The sequence below is a fragment of the Oncorhynchus keta genome, chromosome 21, assembly GCF_023373465.1.
Source record: "Oncorhynchus keta strain PuntledgeMale-10-30-2019 chromosome 21, Oket_V2, whole genome shotgun sequence".
Taxonomy (NCBI): Eukaryota; Metazoa; Chordata; class Actinopteri; order Salmoniformes; family Salmonidae; genus Oncorhynchus; species Oncorhynchus keta.
Window position 1 is genome coordinate 24,655,130 of NC_068441.1, and position 18,821 is coordinate 24,673,950.

The window sequence follows — 18,821 nt, forward strand, 5'->3', positions numbered from 1 at the left end:
GGGAATAATAATGCATTTTATTTAATGAAGTGGTTTCTTTAATCAAACAACACAAAAATATTTTCAGTCACCAATAGTGTATAAACAGGTTATTGTCAAGCTCAAATAGCCACAGTAGCCTATTTGGCCACTTAAGGTGGGTGCAGCCTCAGTGTTCACAGTAAACGCGTGCTGGAAATTGCACAGAATTTTCACAACGTTCAAGTTTGCACTCAGCAGACCTGAAAATTAGAGGGAACATTGCCACTGACCCCCCTTATTTTCCATCACCCTGTGCCCCCACCCATCCCTTTCCTAGAAGTACTATGCACTCAATGACAGACAGAAAAGTGCTTTTACCACAAATGTCTTTATTTTTCTTCCAACATACTAGTGACACACAGGTCTACAAGAGAGGTATCTTGCAAAAAACAACATTCACTAGTCATTATCAGAACAGTAATATGGAATGTGGTCATCATTGCTCCATTTTGTTTAAATGTATTTGTTTATTTTGAAGAAATATGACAAATAAATAAAGTCTATAGTCTTTGTATTTATTGTCCTTATCAATATATTATTGTGTTCAGTCACCATTTCAGGAATGAAGAGGAGCAAATCAGACAAAAACAAAGAAAATGACAAAGTAATGATGTTATACCCTTATAAACCCCCACTTTAAATGTCTTTGATTTAGGGATTAAACAGTATGGGGGGGGTTATTGTTGACAAAAGGTAGAAATCCATTTTTCTTCACCCAAATCTTATTCTCCTTCCATGCGTTGTTATTTTTGTAAATCCAGACGGCCAAAAGTATAACAAAATTCTGTTCGTTGCTGGGGTCTGCAGAAACACCAGAAGAAATACAAAAATCAGCCATAGGAGAGTGAGGAGTTGCCAACTGACCAGCCTAGCCTCGTTCAGCCTGTACAGAAGCAACCCCCACTCGTGTGTGCTGTGCTGTTGGGGGAACAGCAGTCCAAACACCATCCACAAACACTTCACATCATAGTCTAAAAGCATCAAGTACAACCTCCAGAACTACCCTTCAGCTTTTGGTCCCTCTCTCAGAGTGACCATACAGTAAAGAAAACAGTCTAACAGAGGAACAGAGAGGAGGACAGGATGACAGGATGCTACATGAGTCCCTGAGCCTGTTACTATACCAGTCTCAGACACTATCACTTCCATTACATAGAAAATAAAGAGGAAGAAAGAGGAAGAACAGTCACAGAGACAAGTTGCAAACGAGTGCACAAGCAGTCCTGTCCCGTCGGGGGGGTACGGGACCGACCCCATCACCAACCCTGGAGCTCCCTGTATCTCCACTACAGTAGGTGGGGGGGTCAGACCCCCGGCTGTGTCGTGGCCATTAGGACCAGGCCAATGGCGGAGGAGGGCAGACCAAGGCTACAGCTCAGTGCTGTTATTCCCAGGTTGGATTAGAGTTTTCCAGAGTGGAGGCTCAGTCTTTAGTCGGCGCTGTGCTCCTCCAGCTGGGAGATGATAGTGATGAGGTTCTGCAGGCCGAAGATGTAGCCGCTGTCCTGACCCTCATGCACCACACTGTCCTCCCCGTAATGGCGGCACGTCGTGTGGGCAAAATCTATCATCCTCACATCCACCACCGGGCTGCTGGCCTCCCCTCCTCCACCGCGGGATGAGCGACCAGCGCTTCCCTTACTGCTGCCATTACTGCTCCCACCAGCACTGCTGCCAGCTGGCGATCCACGGGGGAACCCAAATGCACCTTCTTTCTCTTCCTCCTCTTCCTCATCTGAGGGCTCGTCATCGTCACCCTCCTCTCCTCCGCGGTGGCGGGGTCGGGTGGGGGCACAGGTGCGGGGGGGCTCCCCATCATAGATGATGAGGAGGGAGGAGGAGTAGAAGCGGTAAGACTCGCAGGACTCCAGGGTTTCCTGCATCTCCCTGAGCTTCCACAGCACCGGGGAGAGCAGCTCGTGCCGCAGACGCTGCCCATCGTGGAAGAACTGGAACAGGGACTCCTTGAAGCCCGGCAGGCTCAGCTTACGCCCATGGTACTTGTTCATGAACATCAGCTGGCCTGAGTCTGACTGGTACACCTGCATGCCACAAAGGCGGACACCGATGGAGGCGGAAGTGCTCTGTTGACATTTGCGAATCTGATTGGCCTTCTTCTCCTCTGACGCATCGTCACCATGCTGCCGCGTGCCCATCTTCAGGTCCAGGACGCACGGCACCGCGTGACGCCATGTCAGGTTCTCCAACAGGATGAATTTGTATTGGTTGCGGTGTTTGGAGTTCTCCTTCATTCTCTGGAGGTGCTGCTGGTGGCATTTCAGACTCCAGGGGTTGTGTTTAATTTGCTTCTGATCCAGACTGTAGCAGAGAACCTCAGCCTGCTGCTGTGCCTCCGCACTGTTATGACTACACACAGAGCGGGAAAAGAGGTTAGATATCTACAGCTCACCATACATCTTTGCTGCATGTTGGTGTTTGGATATATAGTATGTGTATGGATGTAAGTGTATGAGCTCACCTTTTGCTCTTGTTCTCTTTAGTGCTCTGTCTGGCCCGGTCTTTGCTGTATTTGTCATTCTCCAGCAGTAGGGACGATGTCTTCTTGTTACCCCATTTGATCATCTTGCTCTTGGGCTCGCAGTCGGCTGAGGGGTCCTTGTTTTCCAGGTTCTCTGGTTCATTGTGGAGGGGATAGGCAATGAGGCATAGGTTGCCCTCTTCATCTTCCTCAAAGCTGACTGACACCACACCTGAGAGAGGGGGAGATGGAGGAAAGGGGGAGAGAGAAGGATAGGAAGGTGGTTATTACCCGGCATTGGAGTTTTTATTTTATAATGTTATGATGAAGCCAAGACCTCCCCGTAACTGGGTTGTCATAGGCAGCTCTTACCCACTAGGTCCTGCCTCCAGCCAAATATACTCTGTAAAGAGAGATGCAAACAAAACACAGGCATTCCTATGGAGGGAGCAGAGAGAGAGAGCAGGTTGGGGGGGGGAGCAAGGACACAGCAGAGATCATTGAGTGGCAACAAAAACAGTGTCTAAGTACTTCAAATGTATATGTTAAATAAATAAACAAGTAATAAAAATGTGAGAATGAACCCAAGAAGCAAAGAGATACACAAACACCACAGGAGGCTCGAATGTATGACACTCAGTCCAAACTTTATTAAGCAAATACTAAACCCACCCAGAACCACAAGTCAACTCATACGCATACAGTGCTACAACATTTCAAGGTAACCCAATAGAAATCACAGCAAAGATAAACTCAAATACAACCATGACAACACACCAGAAATGAAGACATATTCACCCAACAGTGTGATATTCTATTATTTCATAGAGATACAAAAGTTCCATCAAGTGAGGCACTTTGCGTACACAGCCTCTCAGACAAGACCTTTCAGGTCTGACTTGCCTTTTTATATAGTTCAATTGAAGGCAATAATCTAAACACACTAACAAATGAAAAAGGGGAGGGATTGACAGAGTGGTGTGGAGGAGGGTGGTGGTCTCCAGAACACTTTCATAGACAACTGTATACACACCGTTTCTCAGTCCTGGGATAATTTATGTGTTCCCCAAACATGAACGCACCCCCTAACTCTATCCCAGGGTTTCCCAAACATGAACGCACCCCCCACCTCTATCCCAGGGTTTCCCAAACTCGGTCCTGGGGCCACCCCTGAGTGCATGTGTTGGTTTTTGCCCTAGCATTACACAGCTGATTAAAAATAATCAAAGCTTGATGATGAATTGGCTATTTGAATCAGCTGTGCTAGGGCAAAAACCTAAACGTGTACCTGGGGGGGGGACCCTGCTCTACCCAATAAACCCCCATGTGTACTGCAGCTCTTACTGCAGATTGGTGGTTTCAAGACAGGAAGAGTAAAACATCACAACTGCAGGAGCTGACACATAAACCAGAAAGAGGGAGGGAGGGATTGGAAGATGGAGCGAGATATGGAGGGGGAGTGAGATGAATATACATCATCCCATTGGATATAAACATGAAAATATGACAGCACAAAACAATAAAATCCCAGCCTTTCTGTAATATTTACACAACAAAACATCCTTGGTTGGCACTGGAGAAAAGGTTATATGAAGCATAAAGACAGATCCTTCATTAGGGCCTATGTGTATGAGATGATACTAGGGAGGCTAGTGACATGAAGGACAATGGAACCCAGCGCTTATCTCTCCTCTGCAGAGCCTGCCCTGAGTGATGTCATGCACAGTGATAACACTACCCTGCAACAGTTAACCCTCTACTGCCCAGGCCTGTTCCAACTGTCAGAGGGCATGTGAGGATGAGTGTTTGAGAACCTGTGACTAATGTACTTTGTGAGTATGTGAAAGTGACTGTATATGGGCAGCCTAAATGAGTTTGTAAGCGTGTGAGAATGGGTGTGTGTGTGTAAGTGTTTTTGAGCAGAAGTGAACATGTGTGTTTGATGTGGAATATTTCTCAGTGTCATCAGATGTCTGCGCTCTTCTTTCTATATCTTCCTCTCCAAATCCCAAGGGTCTTTTTATAGTCCCACGATACATTGCTGCAGAGTCTGATACCATACTAGCGCCTCAACTCTGTCACATAACCGGAGTAGGAGTGACGCTATAGAAAGTGTGTGTGTGTGTGTGTGGTGCGTGCATGTGTCAGGAGGCAACGAGTGTAGCTTCATGGTAAATGGAAAAACTAAACAGAATGTGATATTCCACCCAAGGTGTGTGTGTATGTATTTATTTTCCATGACAGTCATCTCTCCCACTTTGTCTAATGCAAAATACCCTGTCCTTTGATAAAGGGGTCACACCTAGCCGCCAGGTGATAAAGATCCTGCCATACCCCTCTCCAGTCTCCACTATTACATTACCTGACACTGCAGAGTAGTGATTTGCATTCCGAGTCTTTTCAGTGAGCCGTCTCATTTGGCTCCGTTCACGTAAAAGAGACGTCTCATTTGATTCTGACGGCACCTAGTTCAAAATACTTAAAAATTGAACTAGAACCACTGAAAAAAATGCTAATCTCCAATTTAAAGCCCAAAAGGTAGGCTACAATTTTTGTGGACCAGATTGACGCCCTCTCCCCATTATGTATCGTTTCTGCAGTGACTCACCCTCTTTAGATAATAATTTTGTTAGTTATCTGCAGAAAAACTTGTTTTGAACTTAAAAGGGCAGTAGTAGTAGGCTCCCGAGTGATGCAGTGGTCTAAGGCACTACATCTCAGTGCTAGAAGCGTCACTACAGGCCCTGGTTTGATTCTAGGCTGTATCACAACCGGCCATTATTGTGCACTACCATATGGGACTCCCAATTGGCCCAGCGTCGTCCGGGGTTAGGATCTAGTTGGGATAGGCCGTCATTGTAAATAAGAATTTGTTCTTAACTGACTTGCCTAGTTAAATAAAAGTTTTTTTAAAATGCAGATCAGGGAGACAAATGAAAAGCTTTTTCACTGATGCGATTCGGGTTCACCAAAAAGATCAATTAAAATAAATAGCCGTTCGCAGAACGACCTCTCACTACTGCATAGCCCTGATGCATCATGGAGTCACATACTGTCTGTCCCCCACCCTCACTTAAGCACCAACATAAAACAAATCCCTTTGTGCCGTGGTAGTGCCATCTCCAGTGACCTGCTGTAATCCTAAATGCAGCCAATAATACAAAACACACCAGCTGACCATATCAGTAGAGGACCAGGGAGAATACATTTGAGAGACGGGGGGTGGAGGTAGAGAAAGAGAGAAGGCAGCCTGGCCTCATAGACTAAACGTAACATAGCAAACGTAAATCCATGACACTCAAATTAGTATCATATGTTACATTTGGTCTGGTTACATAAGATAGATGGTTATTTAAGGCAAAATTAACCCAATGATTTGAGAGGTTAAATCTCATCAAGGCTAACTTCAGCATTTGAGCTAATTAGCAACTGTTCAACTACTTACTACTTTTTAGCTACTTTGCAACTACTTAGCATGTCAGCTAATCCTTCGCCAAAACTTTTAGCTAACCCTTCCTCTATCCCTTTAACCTAACTCCTAAACTTAACCTCCATACTAGCTAATGTTAGCCAGCTAGCTAATGTTAGCCATCTGGACAGAATTTGTAACATATCAAATTCTCAACATATAGTACGTCTTACAAATTTGTAACATGTAATACATTTTGAAAATCCGTAACATATTGTATGTTGTGATCATTCGTAACATTATAGTACATTTTACAAATTCGTAACATATCATAGGAAATGGGTGATGGACATCCACAAATTAATACACAAAACGTAACACATCATACTAAATGGAGTATCTCAGATTTCATACAGAATAATACAAAATTATCTGATACCAGGTTGAAGGAGGAATGTGGGGAGATTAATACTGGACAGTAGCAATAGCGCACAAACACACATCATAATGGATGTTATTCCAATGAGAGTGTTATATTGTGGGTTTAGGGTGGGATAAGGGAATAAGCTTACCTCTGTACTGGGGGGTGAACTTCCTCATCTCGGGGGGCAGGCTCTTGTAGAACTGATGTTCTCGGGGGATGAGGGGCTTGCAGATGGTCTGGTCGCCGAAACGGAGCACGCATGAGTGGCCCCCCACCTGGTGCACAAAAGGCTCAAGCATCACCCCTTTCCCGGGATAGGGGGGTGTCCCGTCTGCCTGCATAAGGGCTTCTAGAGCAGGACTCATCCTCACTCCGCATCGGACAGCTAAACTGGAGGGGCCCACGATGAGGCTGCCCGGGCTCCCTATGCTCTGGCTGTACCACTCTGTTTCACTAGGGGGCACTAGTGGACACCTGCTAGGACAGCAGAGACAACAGTGGAGAAAACAAAGGGCATAGCAGGAAGGAGAAGAAAAGAGAAAAATCCTTTAGTTCCCTGTTCTTTCCTGGTCCAAAAGCAGAGTAGTATAGTCCAGGCTTGGGTTAAGGTAATCTCCCCGTGTACACAGTGCTACAAATGGTTGTTTTAGACAGCTCCGGGGCTGTAGGTTCTGTGTGAGAGCGAGTGTGGGCTGTTCCTGACTCTGTCTGTCGATGATACTGAACTGACGTCTGTACTGAACTCAGAGCAAGAAAAGGATCAAAACGTTTTCCTCAGCGCCTCCTCCTACCCAGCTTCAGCCTATCAGAGACCAGCAGCTGTTGTTGGGCGGGAACTAAGCACTGAGGAAGGAACAGGAACAAGCTAACAAAGAGGAACGAGAGACAAGCGAAAGTGGGGGAGGGGAGAAAAGCAAGCATAGGGAACAGACAGAGACAAAAATATCTAAGGTATTTACAGGAAGTTGGTGGCACCTTAATTGCAGAGAACAGGCACGTGTTAATGACTGGAGCAGAATTAGTTGAATGGCATCAAATGCATTGCTTCCAGGTGTTTGATGCCATTACATTTGCTCTGTTCCGGTCATTATTATGAGCCTTTTGTCCATCAGCAGCTTCCTGTGATATTTAGAGGAGGATAAATACATTTATGTTAATATCTGCTGAATTAGTAACTGCTTCTGCAAAATTCTACTTTGCATTCTGATGCCAATGCAGAAGATAATTTGAATCTGGGGGATAGAGGAACACAGAGGGAAAGTTAAAACATTTTCCCTTTCTGTTATCCTGTTTGGCTTGTCATTCTTATCAGCTGATACAGAGCAGGGAGAGGGACAAAGACACTGAGATGATAGGAGATATGAACTGATGGTGAGAAGGGCTCTGCGTTGTTGTCTTGGCCTAAATTCGGCTTGTAGGAGCGCTAGTCTGAATATAAAACAAAAAGAATGGTTCCCCCTCTCACCAAAAACCATTAAAGACCAGTGGTGTAGTTTTAACTGAGGGAGTTCTTTTTTATGACAATTTCCTCAAAGTTTGTACCGACAGATGTAGCCGATTGAGTAGCCTATCATTATAGAATATGTACAAAATGCATCCCCCAAATTCTCTAAAATGACGTTGGAGGCAGCTTATGGTAGAGAAATTAACATAAAATGTTCTGGCAACAGCACTGTTGGACATTCCTGCAATCAGCATGCCAATTGCACGCTCCCTAAAAACTTGAGACCTCTGTGGCATTGTGTTGTGACAAAACTGCACATTTTAGAGAGTGGCCTTTTATTGTCCCCAGCACAAGGTGCTGTGTAACGATCATGCTGTTTAATCAGCTTCTTGATATGCCACACCTGTCAGGTGGATGGATTATCTTGGCAAAGAAGAAATGCTCACTAACAGGGATGTACACAAAATTGGCACATACGTTTAGAGAAATAAGCTTTGTGTGGGGTGGAACATTTCTGGGATCTTTTATTTCAACTTGTGAAAACATGGGACCAACACTTTACATGTTACATTTATATTTTTGTTCAGTAATTCAGACCAAGTCCAAATTACCGCAAGAACAGCTCAAATAAGCAAAGACAAACAACAGTCCATCATTACTCTAAGAAATGGTCAGAAAACCTGGAAAATGTCAAGAACTTTGAAAGTTTCTTCAAATCAAAATCAAATCAAATTTATTTATATAGCCCTTCGTACATCAGCTGATATCTCAAAGTGCTGTACAGAAACCCAGCCTAAAACCCCAAACAGCAAACAATGCAGGTGTAAAAGCACGGTGGCTAGGAAAAACTCCCTAGAAAGGCCAAAACCTAGGAAGAAACCTAGAGAGGAACCGGGCTATGTGGGGTGGCCAGTCCTCTTCTGGCTGTGCCGGGTAGAGATTATAACAGAACATGACCAAGATGTTCAAATGTTCATAAATGACCAGCATGGTCGAATAATAATAAGGCAGAACAGTTGAAACTGGAGCAGCAGCACAGTCAGGTGGACTGGGGACAGCAAGGAGCCTTCATGTCAGGTAGTCCTGGGGCACGGTCCTAGGGCTCAGGTCAGTTGAAACTGGAGCAGGAGCATGGCCAGGTGGACTGGGGACAGCAAGGAGTCCTCATGTCAGGTAGTCCTGGGACATGGTCCTAGGGCTCAGGTCCTCCGAGAGAGAGAAAGAAAGAGAGAAGGAGAGAATTAGAGAACGCACACTTAGATTCACACAGGACACCGAATAGGACAGGAGAAGTACTCCAGATATAACAAACTGACCCTAGCCCCCGACACATAAACTACTGCAGCATAAATACTGGAGGCTGAGACAGGAGGGGTCAGGAGACACTGTGGCCCCATCCGAGGACACCCCGGACAGGGCCAAACAGGAAGGATATAACCCCACCCACTTTGCCAAAGCACATCCCCCACACCACTAGAGGGATATCTTCAACCACCAACTTACCATCCTGAGACAAGGCCGAGTATAGCCCACAAAGATCTCCGCCACGGTACAACCCAAGGGGGGCAACCCAGACAGGCCGACCACAACAGTGAATCAACCCACCCAGGTGACGCACCCCCCCCAGGGACGGCACGAGAGAGCCCCAGCAAGCCAGTGACTCAGCCCCCGTAACAGGGTTACGTGGTGTGCAGTCACAAAACTGCAAGTGCAGTCACAAAACCCATAAAGCGTTATGATGAAACTGGCTCTCATGAGGAGCACCACAGGAAAGGAAGACCAAGAGTTACCTCTGCTGCAGAGAATAAATTCATTAGAGTTACCAGCCTCAGAAATTGCAGCCCCAGTAAATGCTTCCTAGTTCGAGTAACAGACATCTCAACATCAACTGTTCAGAGGAGACCGTGTGAATCAAGCCTTCATGGTTGAATACTTGCAAAGAAACCACTAATAAAATGACACCAATAAGAAGAAGAGAATTGCTTGTGCCAAGAAACACGAACAATGGACATTAGACCGGTGGAAATCTGCCCTTTGATCTGATGAGTCCAAATTTGAGTTTTTTGGTTCCAACCGCTGTGTCTTTGTGAGACGCAGAGTAGGTGAACGGTTGATCTCCGCATGTGTGATTCCCACCATGAAGCATGGAGGTGTGATGTTTGGGGGTGTTTGCTGGTGATACTGTCTGATTTATTTAAAATTCAAGACAGAACCAACATGGCTACCACAGCATTCTGCAGAGATACGCCATCCCATCTGTTTGCACTTAGTAGGTCTATCATTTGTTTTTCAACAGGACACACCTCCAGACTGTAAGGACTATTTGACCAAGAAGGAGAGTGATGAATTGCTGCATCAGATGACCTGGCCTCCACAATCACCCGACCTCAATCCAATTGAGATGGTTTGGGATGAGTTGGACTGCAGAGTGAAGGAAAAGTAGCCAACAAGTGCACAGCATGTGGGAACTCCTTCAAGACTGTTGGAAAAGCATTCCAGGTGAAGCTGGTTAAGAGAATGCCAAGAGTGTGCAAAGCTGTCATCAAGGCAAAGGGTGGCTATTTGAAGAATTTACATTTTTTTTAAACACTTTTGGCTACTACATTATTCTGTGTGTTATTTCATAGTTTGTCTTCACTATTATTCTACAATGTAGAAAACATTTTTTTTTTTAAATAAGAAAAACCCTTGAATGATTGGGTGTATCCAAACCTTTGACTGGTACCGTTTAACTGACTACCCCGTTCGTGTAGTTATTTTTCCATATGGCCACATGCTAGCCCACCAGGGCACGGATATTTAGCTAACTTTGCTAGCTGGTCCAACAGGGCAGGGATATTTAACGTTAGCGCCAATGTTACGCAGATTCGCTAGTATGTCACCGCCAGTCAGGAAAGTCCAACTACACCATGCCGAGATCAGGTGCAACGTTAGTTAGCTAATGTAGTCAACTAGCCAGCCAAGGTGCCTAACTAGCCCACCAGTCGATATTTAACCACCTAGCTATATCTCTACGCTGGTGGGCTAAAGTTAGCATGTCACCGTGTGAAAAAGTATGATTAACGTTACACCGACCGTGAGCAAACGTTAACTAGCTGGCTAGCTCACACTAAATATTAATAAAAGGGGACGACAATCATTGTGCTAGCCTGTGCCGATTTTTTTTTTACTTGTAAGGAAGGTAACGTGTGTTTTATACGTAACTACTGTAGCTGATTCTTTTGCAATTTTTTTAAAAGTATCTAGGAAACACAGTTCTTTGATCTAACTCAAATAGTTTGTTAGCAGCTAGCAAACAGGGCTTACCTTATCACACATCCCCAGCGATGCCTCTCACTTACAGAGGTTGGGAAACTATCAAATAAACATGTGCTTATCAGAAAGTGGTTACAATCCGGTACATAGCACAGAACCATCCTTTCTTCTGATCAACAGAGACCTAAGGTTAGCTACAAAGGCCAGGGTAAAAATATTTTTTAAGTAGAAACGCTAAAGTAATTAGCTAGTTAATTTGAAAAAATGCTAAACAAGAATACACATGAAGAATAACAATTATTTACACAAGAAACTAAAAAGTTACTTGCTACATTTTTTAAAACTTGCTACTGCTTTGATGGATGACGTCAACGCTTGTGACAGGATGTGTAGTTCTGTATAATAGCCACATTAGCGGCTATTTAGCGTTTCATTTTGGGGTGATGACTCCAGGCGAATATATTGATATAAGTTACTTTGTCTGGGAGATTTGTGCGGTTATCAATACATTACTCCAGGGTACGCCTACACGAAACACAGACCTTATATGAAGTAGTTCTAAAATCCTGACGGAAAAATGTATTTTGAAAAAACAATTGAAACCATATCCGGGTTTAGGAGTTCTTGGTGAATATGTGTTCTTTTTGTGAATGTGTGTGTGTGTGTGTAGGCTCCCGGTGCCTCTGATCCCAGGACCTACACTACATCGGAGACATCGGTCTCACTCTAATCCAGCTTTCTGGAAGACAGACCAGCAGGGAAATGGACCAGGGGAAAAACACCCAACTTAACCAAACATCAAGTGCACTGGACTGTATGTTAGTGTACTGGTATGTGTGTGAGTGTGCATAAGCGCTTGTGTTTTGGTGTGTGTGTCTTTGATTATTTGTGTGCACCAGTTTGTGTATAAGCAAGTATGTGTATGTGCATGAATGAATAGGTGAGTTTCTGGCCCAGTCACCAGGCAGGCAGTGCTGATGGATGAGTCACTGTTATGTGAGGTTGGCCCGGGTGACTCCCCCATCACACAGGCCTGTGCCCAGGGACAATGGACCCGGCCGCACTACACTGCAGGCAAGGCATTCAGCCCAGTTATGAAACACATTACTGGGCCAGACAGGCTCTAACCTCCTCCACCATTCGCTGGGCATAGAGCAATGGTCTAACAGGGTCTAACAGACTCCAACGTCTGTGCTGCAGGCACAGATATACCAACAATCAGGCATCTATGAGAAAACTGGTGCCACTGCCATTTCAACAGCATTGTTTTTCTTCACCACTACCGTTATATCCAGCTGCTGATCTTGGTATATCGCACATGACATACATCTCAAATAGCACATTTTACAGGGAGAGAGGGAGGGAGGGAGGGAGGGAGGGAGGGAAGGAAGGAAGGAAGGAAGGAAGGAAGGAAGGAAGGAAGGAGGGAGGGAGGGAGGGAGGGAGGGGGGGAGGGAGGGAGGGAGGGAGGGAGGGAGGGAGAGAGAGAGAGCGCTAAGGAGGTTCAGTAGCACCTAGATCTTAGTCAGTCTGCAAGGAGCTGCCAGTCTGCATGAAGCAGCCAGAGCTGTCAGTCTGCATGAAGCAGTCAGAGCTGCCAGCCTGCATGGGGCAGTCAGAGCTGTCAGCCTGCATAGAGCAGCCAGAGCTGCCAGTCTACATGGAGCAGCCAGAGCTGTCAGTCTGCATGAAGCAGCCAGAGCTGTCAGTCTGCAAGGAGCTGTCAGTCTGCAAGTAGCTGCCAGTCTGCAAGTAGCTGCCAGTCTGCAAGGAGCTGCCAGTCTGCAAGGAGCTGTCAGTCTGCAAGGAGCTGTCAGCCTGCATAGAGCAGCCAGAGCTGCCAGTCTACATGGAGCAGCCAGAGCTGTCAGCCTGCATAGAGCAGCCAGAGCTGTCAGTCTGTAAGGAGCTGTCAGTCTGTAAGGAGCTGTCAGTCTGCAAAGGAGCTGCCAGTCTGTAAGAAGCCGCCAGAGCTGTCAGCCCACATGGAGCAGCCAGAGCCGCCAGTCAGCGTGGAGCAGCCAGAGCCGCCAGTCAGCGTGGAGCAGCCAGAGCCAACAGTCAGCATGGAGCAGCCAGATCTTTCAGTCTGCCCAGCGCAGCCAGTCTGCCCAGCGCCGCCAGTCTGCCCAGCGCCGCCAGTATGCCCAGCGCCGCCAGTGCCGCCAGTCTGCCCAGTGCCGCCAGAACTGCCAGTCAGCCAGGATCCGCCAGTCGGCCAGGATCCGCCAGTCAGCCAGGATCCGCCAGTCTGCCAGGATCCGCCAGTCTGCCAGGATCCGCCAGTCTGCCAGGATCCGCCTGAACTGCCAGTCGGCCAGGATCCGCCAGTCGGCCAGAATTCGCCAGTCAGCCAGGATCTGGTAGATCCATCAACCTGCCTGAGCTTCCTCTTACTCCTGAGCTTCCTCTTACTCCTGAGCTTCTTTTCACTCCTGAGCTTCCTTTTCACTCCTGAGCTTCCTTTTCACTCCTGAGCTTCCTTTTCACTCCTGAGCTTCCTTTTCACTCCTGAGCTTCCTTTCACTCCTGAGCTTCCTTTCACTCCTGAGCTTCCCCTCAGTCCCGAGCTTCACCTCAGTCCCGAGCTTCACCTCAGTCCCGATCTGCTCCTCAGTCTAGTGGGGCTCTGGGTGAAGACTACTAGGCCATGGTTGGCGGCGAGGTTGGACTATCCAGGGACGCAAGGAGAGGGGACTAAGACATTAACTGAGTGGGGTCCACGTCCTGCGCCGGAGCCGCCACCATGGACAGACGCCCACCCGGACCCTCCCTATTGATTTGAGGTGCGTTCGGGAGTCCGCACCTTAGGGGGGTCTGTCACGCCCTGGTCAAAGTATTTTGTGTTTTTCTTCATGTATTTGGTCAGGCCAGGGTGTGACATGGGTTTTTGTATGTGGTGTATAGCTTAGTGGGGTTGTAGCTTAGTGGGGTGTTATAGGAAAGTCTATGGCTGTCTGAAGTGGTTCTCAATCAGAGGCAGGTGTTTATCGTTGTCTCTGATTGGGAACCATATTTAGGCAGCCATATTCTTTGGTTGTATTGTGGGTGATTGTCCTGAGTGTCTTGATGTCCTTGTTCGATGTTAGTTGACACATGTATAGGCTGTTTTCGGTTTGTTTATTGTTTTGTAGTGTTCGTGTTTAGTCGTGTTTATGTTTGTTTAAATAAACATGGATCGCAATCGACACGCTGCAGTTTGGTCCGACTCTCCTTCACCATATGAAAACCGTGACAGGTAAATACAACCAATATTTATCTGTTTAATTATCTTCCCCTACTATTTAACCGACAACTATTTGCACATTGTTATGAACACTGTACATAGCTGGTAATATAACATTTAAACATTTTAAATGTCTTTATCCTTTTGAAACCTTTATCAGTGTTTACTGTACATTTTTTATGTTGTTTTTTGTTTCTTCTCACTTTTGTTTATTGTTCATTTCACTTGTTTTGGCAATGTAAACACGTTTCCCATATGAATAAAGCCCTTTTGAAATGAATTGAATTCACGACCTTCACTCTGCTATCTGCAGAGTTTGACCAATCATCAACGCTCAGGGTGGGGACAGACATTGCATCTTAGTATGGAGCGCAGTTCACAATGCATGTTTCATCTCATCATGGTAACTTTTATTTTGTGTCAGTTAGGCCTACATTTGCTGCAGCATAGCCTATGATACTGTAATATGAAGACTGAATGCTTGTGTAATTTACACATGTCCATCTGGCTTTCAGGGGTCACCTTATTTTTTAATTGTAAAGATGTTTTCATTAATGCAGCTGCAGAGTTTTTAAAACAGCCCATCACTTGAATATCGTTGCTTTTAATCATTATTCCTCCTCCACCAAACTTTACAGTTGGCACTATGCATTCGGGCAGGTAGCGTTCTCCTGGCATCCACCAAACCCAGATTAGTCCATCAGACTGCCAGATGGTGAAGTGTGATTAAGCACTCCAGAGAGTGCGTTTCCACTGCTCCAGAGTCCAGTGGCGCCAAGCTTTACGCCACTCCAGCTGACGCTTCGCATTGCGCATGGTAATCTTAGGCTTGTGTGAGGTTGCTCAGCAATGGGAAACCCATTTCATGAAGCTCTCGACAAACAGTTAAAAATTCCTTCTTTAACCTGTCTCCTCCATCTACACTGATTGGAGTGTATTTACCAAGTGACATCAATTAGAGATCATAGTTTCACCTGGATCCACCTGGTCTGTGTCACGGAAGAGCAGGTATTCCAAATGTTTTGTATACTCAGTGTATATGGGCTTTTCTGTTCTGCGTATATCTGCGGTAGCCTACAGTACCAGTCAAAAGTTTGTACACCTACTCATTCAAGGGTTTTCTTTATTTTTCCTATTTTCTACATTGATTCACGCAGTCTCCTCTGAACAGTTGATGTTGATATGTGTCTGTTACTTGAACTCTGTGAAGCATTTATTTGGGCTGCAATCTGAGGTGCAGTTAACCTTAATGAACTTATCCTCTGCAGCAGAGGTAACTCTGGGTCTTCCTTTCCTGTGGTGGTCCTCATTAGAGCCAGTTTCATCATAGCACTAGATGGTTTTTGCGACTACACTTGAAGACACTTTCAAAGTTCTTGAAATGTTTCCGCATTGACTGACCATGTCTTAAAGTGATGATGGACTGTCATTTCTCTTTGCTTATTTGAGCTGTTCTTGCCATATTATGGACTTGGTCTTTTACCAAATAGGGCTCTCTTCTGTATATCACTCCTACCTTGTCACAATAAAACTGATTGGCTCAAACGCATTAAGAAGGAAAGATGTTCCACAAATGAACTTTTAACAAGGCACACCTGTTAATTGAAATGCATTCCAGGTGACTACCTCGTGAAGCTGGTTGAGGGAAGGCCGAGAATGTGCAAAGCTGTCATCAAGGCAAAGGTTGGCTACTTTGAAGAATCTCAAATATAAAATATATTTAGATTTGTTTAACACTTTTTTGGTTACTACATGATTCCATATGTGTTATTTCATAGTTTTGGTGTCTTCACTATTATTCTACAATGTAGAAAATAGTACAAATAAAGAAAAACCCTTGAATGAGTAGGTGTGTCCAAACTATTGACTGGTATTGTGTATATACTGTATCAAAGACTATGTATTGGATAAATAACTGCAAAAAAATGTGTTTTGGGGAGGGGGGGTGTGGGCTCATTGTAACGGCTTTCTTCGTTTGTGGAAAGAGAGTCGGACCGAAATGCAGCGTGGTGGTTACTCATGTATTTAATGAAGGAAGAGCGATACATGAAATAACTATACAAAAGCAAAACAACAAAACGGAACGTGAAACCTAATACAGCCTATCTGGTGAACACTACACAGAGACAGGAACAATCACCCACGAAATACAAAGCGAAACCAGGCTACCTAAATACGGTTCCCAATCAGAGACAACGAGAATCACCTGACTCTGATTGAGAACCGCCTCAGGCAGCCAAGCCGATACAACACCCCTAATCAGCCGCGATCCCAAATACTACAAACCCCAATACGAACATACAATATAACATAAACCCATGTCACACCCTGGCCTGATCAAATAATTAAAGAAAACACAAAATACTAAGAGCAAGGCGTGACAGAAACCCCCAAGGTGCGGACTCCCGGACGCACCTCAAAACCATAGGGAGGGTCCGGGTGGGCGTCTGTCCATGGTGGCGGTTCCGGCTCGGGACGTGGACCCCACTCCATTAATGTCCTAGTTCCTCCCCTTCGCGTCCTGCGATAATCCACCCTCGCCGACGACCATGGCCTAATAGTCCTCACCCAGAACCCCACAGAACTGAGGAGCAGCTCGTGACTGAGGGGCATCTCGGGACTGAGGGGCATCTCGGGACTGAGGGGCATCTCGGGACTGAGGGGCATCTCGGGACTGAGGGGCATCTCGGGACTGAGGGGCATCTCGGGACTGAGGGGCATCTCGGGACTGAGGGGCATCTCGGGACTGAGGGGCATCTCGGGACTGAGGGGCATCTCGGGACTGAGGGGCATCTCGGGGCTGAGGGGCATCTCGGGGCTGAGGGGCATCTCGGAGCTGAGGGGCATCTCGGAGCTGAGGGGCAGCCCGGAACTGAGGGGCAGCCCGGAACTGAGGGGCAGCCCGGAACTGAGGGGCAGCCCGGAACTGAGGGGCAGCCCAGTGCTGAGAGGAAGCCCAGTGCTGAGAGGAAGCCCAGTGCTGAGAGGAAGCCCAGTGCTGAGAGGAAGCCCAGTGCTGAGAGGAAGCCCAGTACTGAGAGGAAGCTCAGGCAGGTAGTAGGCTCCGGTAGATCCTGGCTGGCTGGCGGATCTGGAAGATTCTGGTTGACTGGCAGATCTGGAAGAGACTGGTTGACTGGCAGATCTGGAAGAGACTGGTTGACTGGCAGATCTGGAAGAGACTGGTTGACTGGCAGATCTGGAAGAGACTGGTTGACTGGAAGAATCTGGTTGACTGGCAGATCTAGAAGATCATGGCTGACTGGCGGATCTAGCTGCTCTATGCAGACTGACAGCTCCTTGCAGACGGACAGCTCCTTACAGGCTGACAGCTCCTTGCAGACTGGCAGCTCCTTGCAGACTGGCAGCTCTTTGCAGACTGACAGCTCTGGCTGCTTCGAACAGACTGACAGCTCTGGCTGCTTCGAACAGACTGACAGCTCTGGCTGCTTCGAACAGACTGACAGCTCTGGCTGCTTCGAACAGACTGACAGCTCTGGCTGCTTCGAACAGACTGACAGCTCTGGCTGCTTTATGCAGACTGACAGCTCTGACTGCTCCATGCAGGCTGACAGCACCCTGCAGACTGGTAGCTCCTTGCAGACTGACAGCTCCTTGCAGACTGACAGCTCTGGCTGCGTCATGCAGACTGACAGCTCTGACTGCTCCATGCAGGCTGACAGCACCCTGCAGATTGGCAGCTCTTTGCAGACTGACAGCTCTTTGCAGACTGACAGCTCTGGCTGCTTCATGCAGACTGACAGCTCCCTGCAGACTGGCAGCTCAGGCTGCTCCGAACAGGCAGGAGGCTCTGGCAGCGCTGTAGAGGAGGAAGGCTCTGATAGCGCTGAACAGGCGGGAGACTCCGACAGCGCAGGAGGGAAGGAAGGCTCTGGCTGTGCTGAACAGGCGAGAGACTCCGACAGCGCATGAGGGAAGGAAGGCTCTGGCTGTGCTGAACAGGCGAGGCGCACAGAAGGCCTGGTGCGTGGTGCTGGAACTGGTGCTACAGGATTGAGGACACGCACAGGAAGCCTGGTGCGGGGAGCTGCTACCGGAGGACTGGTGTGTGGAGGTGGCTCTGGATAGACCGGACCGTGCAGGCGCACTGGAGCTCTTGAGCACCGAGCCTGCCCAAGCTTACCTGGCTCGATGCCCACTCTAGCCCGGCCAATACAAAGGGCTGGTATGTGCCGCACCGGGCTATGCACCCGCACTGGAAACACTGTGCGCTCCATAGCATAACACGGTGCCTGCCCGTTCTCTCTAGCCCACCGGCAAGCACAGGGAGTTTGCGCAGGTCTCCTACCTGGCATAGCCATACTCCCTTTAAGACCCCCCCCCAATAATTTTTTTGGGCTGCTTTTCGGGCTTCCAACCGCGTCGCCGTGCTGCCTCCTCATACCAGCGCCTCTCCGCTTTAGCCGCCTCTATTTCTTCCTTGGGACGGCGATATTCTCCAGGCTGAGCCCAGGGTCCTTTTCCGTCTAATTCCTCCTCCCATGTCCAATTCTCCAAGTGGTGCAACCTCTCCCACTGCAACTGCTCTTCACGATTAACAGG

At 47.1% G+C, this 18,821-nt stretch overlaps 1 protein-coding gene across 2 annotated transcripts; it reads right to left on the minus strand.

Moving 5' to 3' along the window:
* Nucleotides 1-330: 330 nt before the first annotated feature.
* Nucleotides 331-11,274, minus strand: LOC118400324 (inositol hexakisphosphate kinase 2-like). 2 transcript variants are annotated; one of them, XM_035797032.2, is made up of 5 exons: nucleotides 11,084-11,274; nucleotides 6,482-6,807; nucleotides 2,873-2,938; nucleotides 2,501-2,732; nucleotides 331-2,388 (listed from the first exon to the last, which is right to left on the minus strand). In XM_035797032.2, the coding sequence occupies exons 1-5, from the start codon at nucleotides 11,191-11,193 to the stop codon at nucleotides 1,452-1,454; spliced, it is 1,671 nt and encodes a 556-aa protein (XP_035652925.1). In that variant the 5' UTR covers nucleotides 11,194-11,274; the 3' UTR covers nucleotides 331-1,451. The 2 variants fall into 2 exon arrangements, with proteins under 2 accessions (XP_035652925.1, XP_035652926.1); XM_035797033.2 differs by lacking the exon at nucleotides 2,873-2,938.
* Nucleotides 11,275-18,821: the final 7,547 nt, after the last annotated feature.

Bases quoted from the DNA above. Each gene is read 5' to 3' on its own strand.
- LOC118400324 (XM_035797032.2), bottom strand. From the start codon at position 11,193: ATGGTTCTGTGCTATGTACCGGATTGTAACCACTTTCTGATAAGCACA. The intron at 6,808-11,083 runs GTAAGCCCTGTT...CTGTCCTAGCAG, and splicing joins CGCTGGGGATGTGTGATAAG to GTGTCCACTAGTGCCCCCTA. The intron at 2,389-2,500 runs GTGAGCTCATAC...CTCTGTGTGTAG, and splicing joins AAAGAGAACAAGAGCAAAAG to TCATAACAGTGCGGAGGCAC.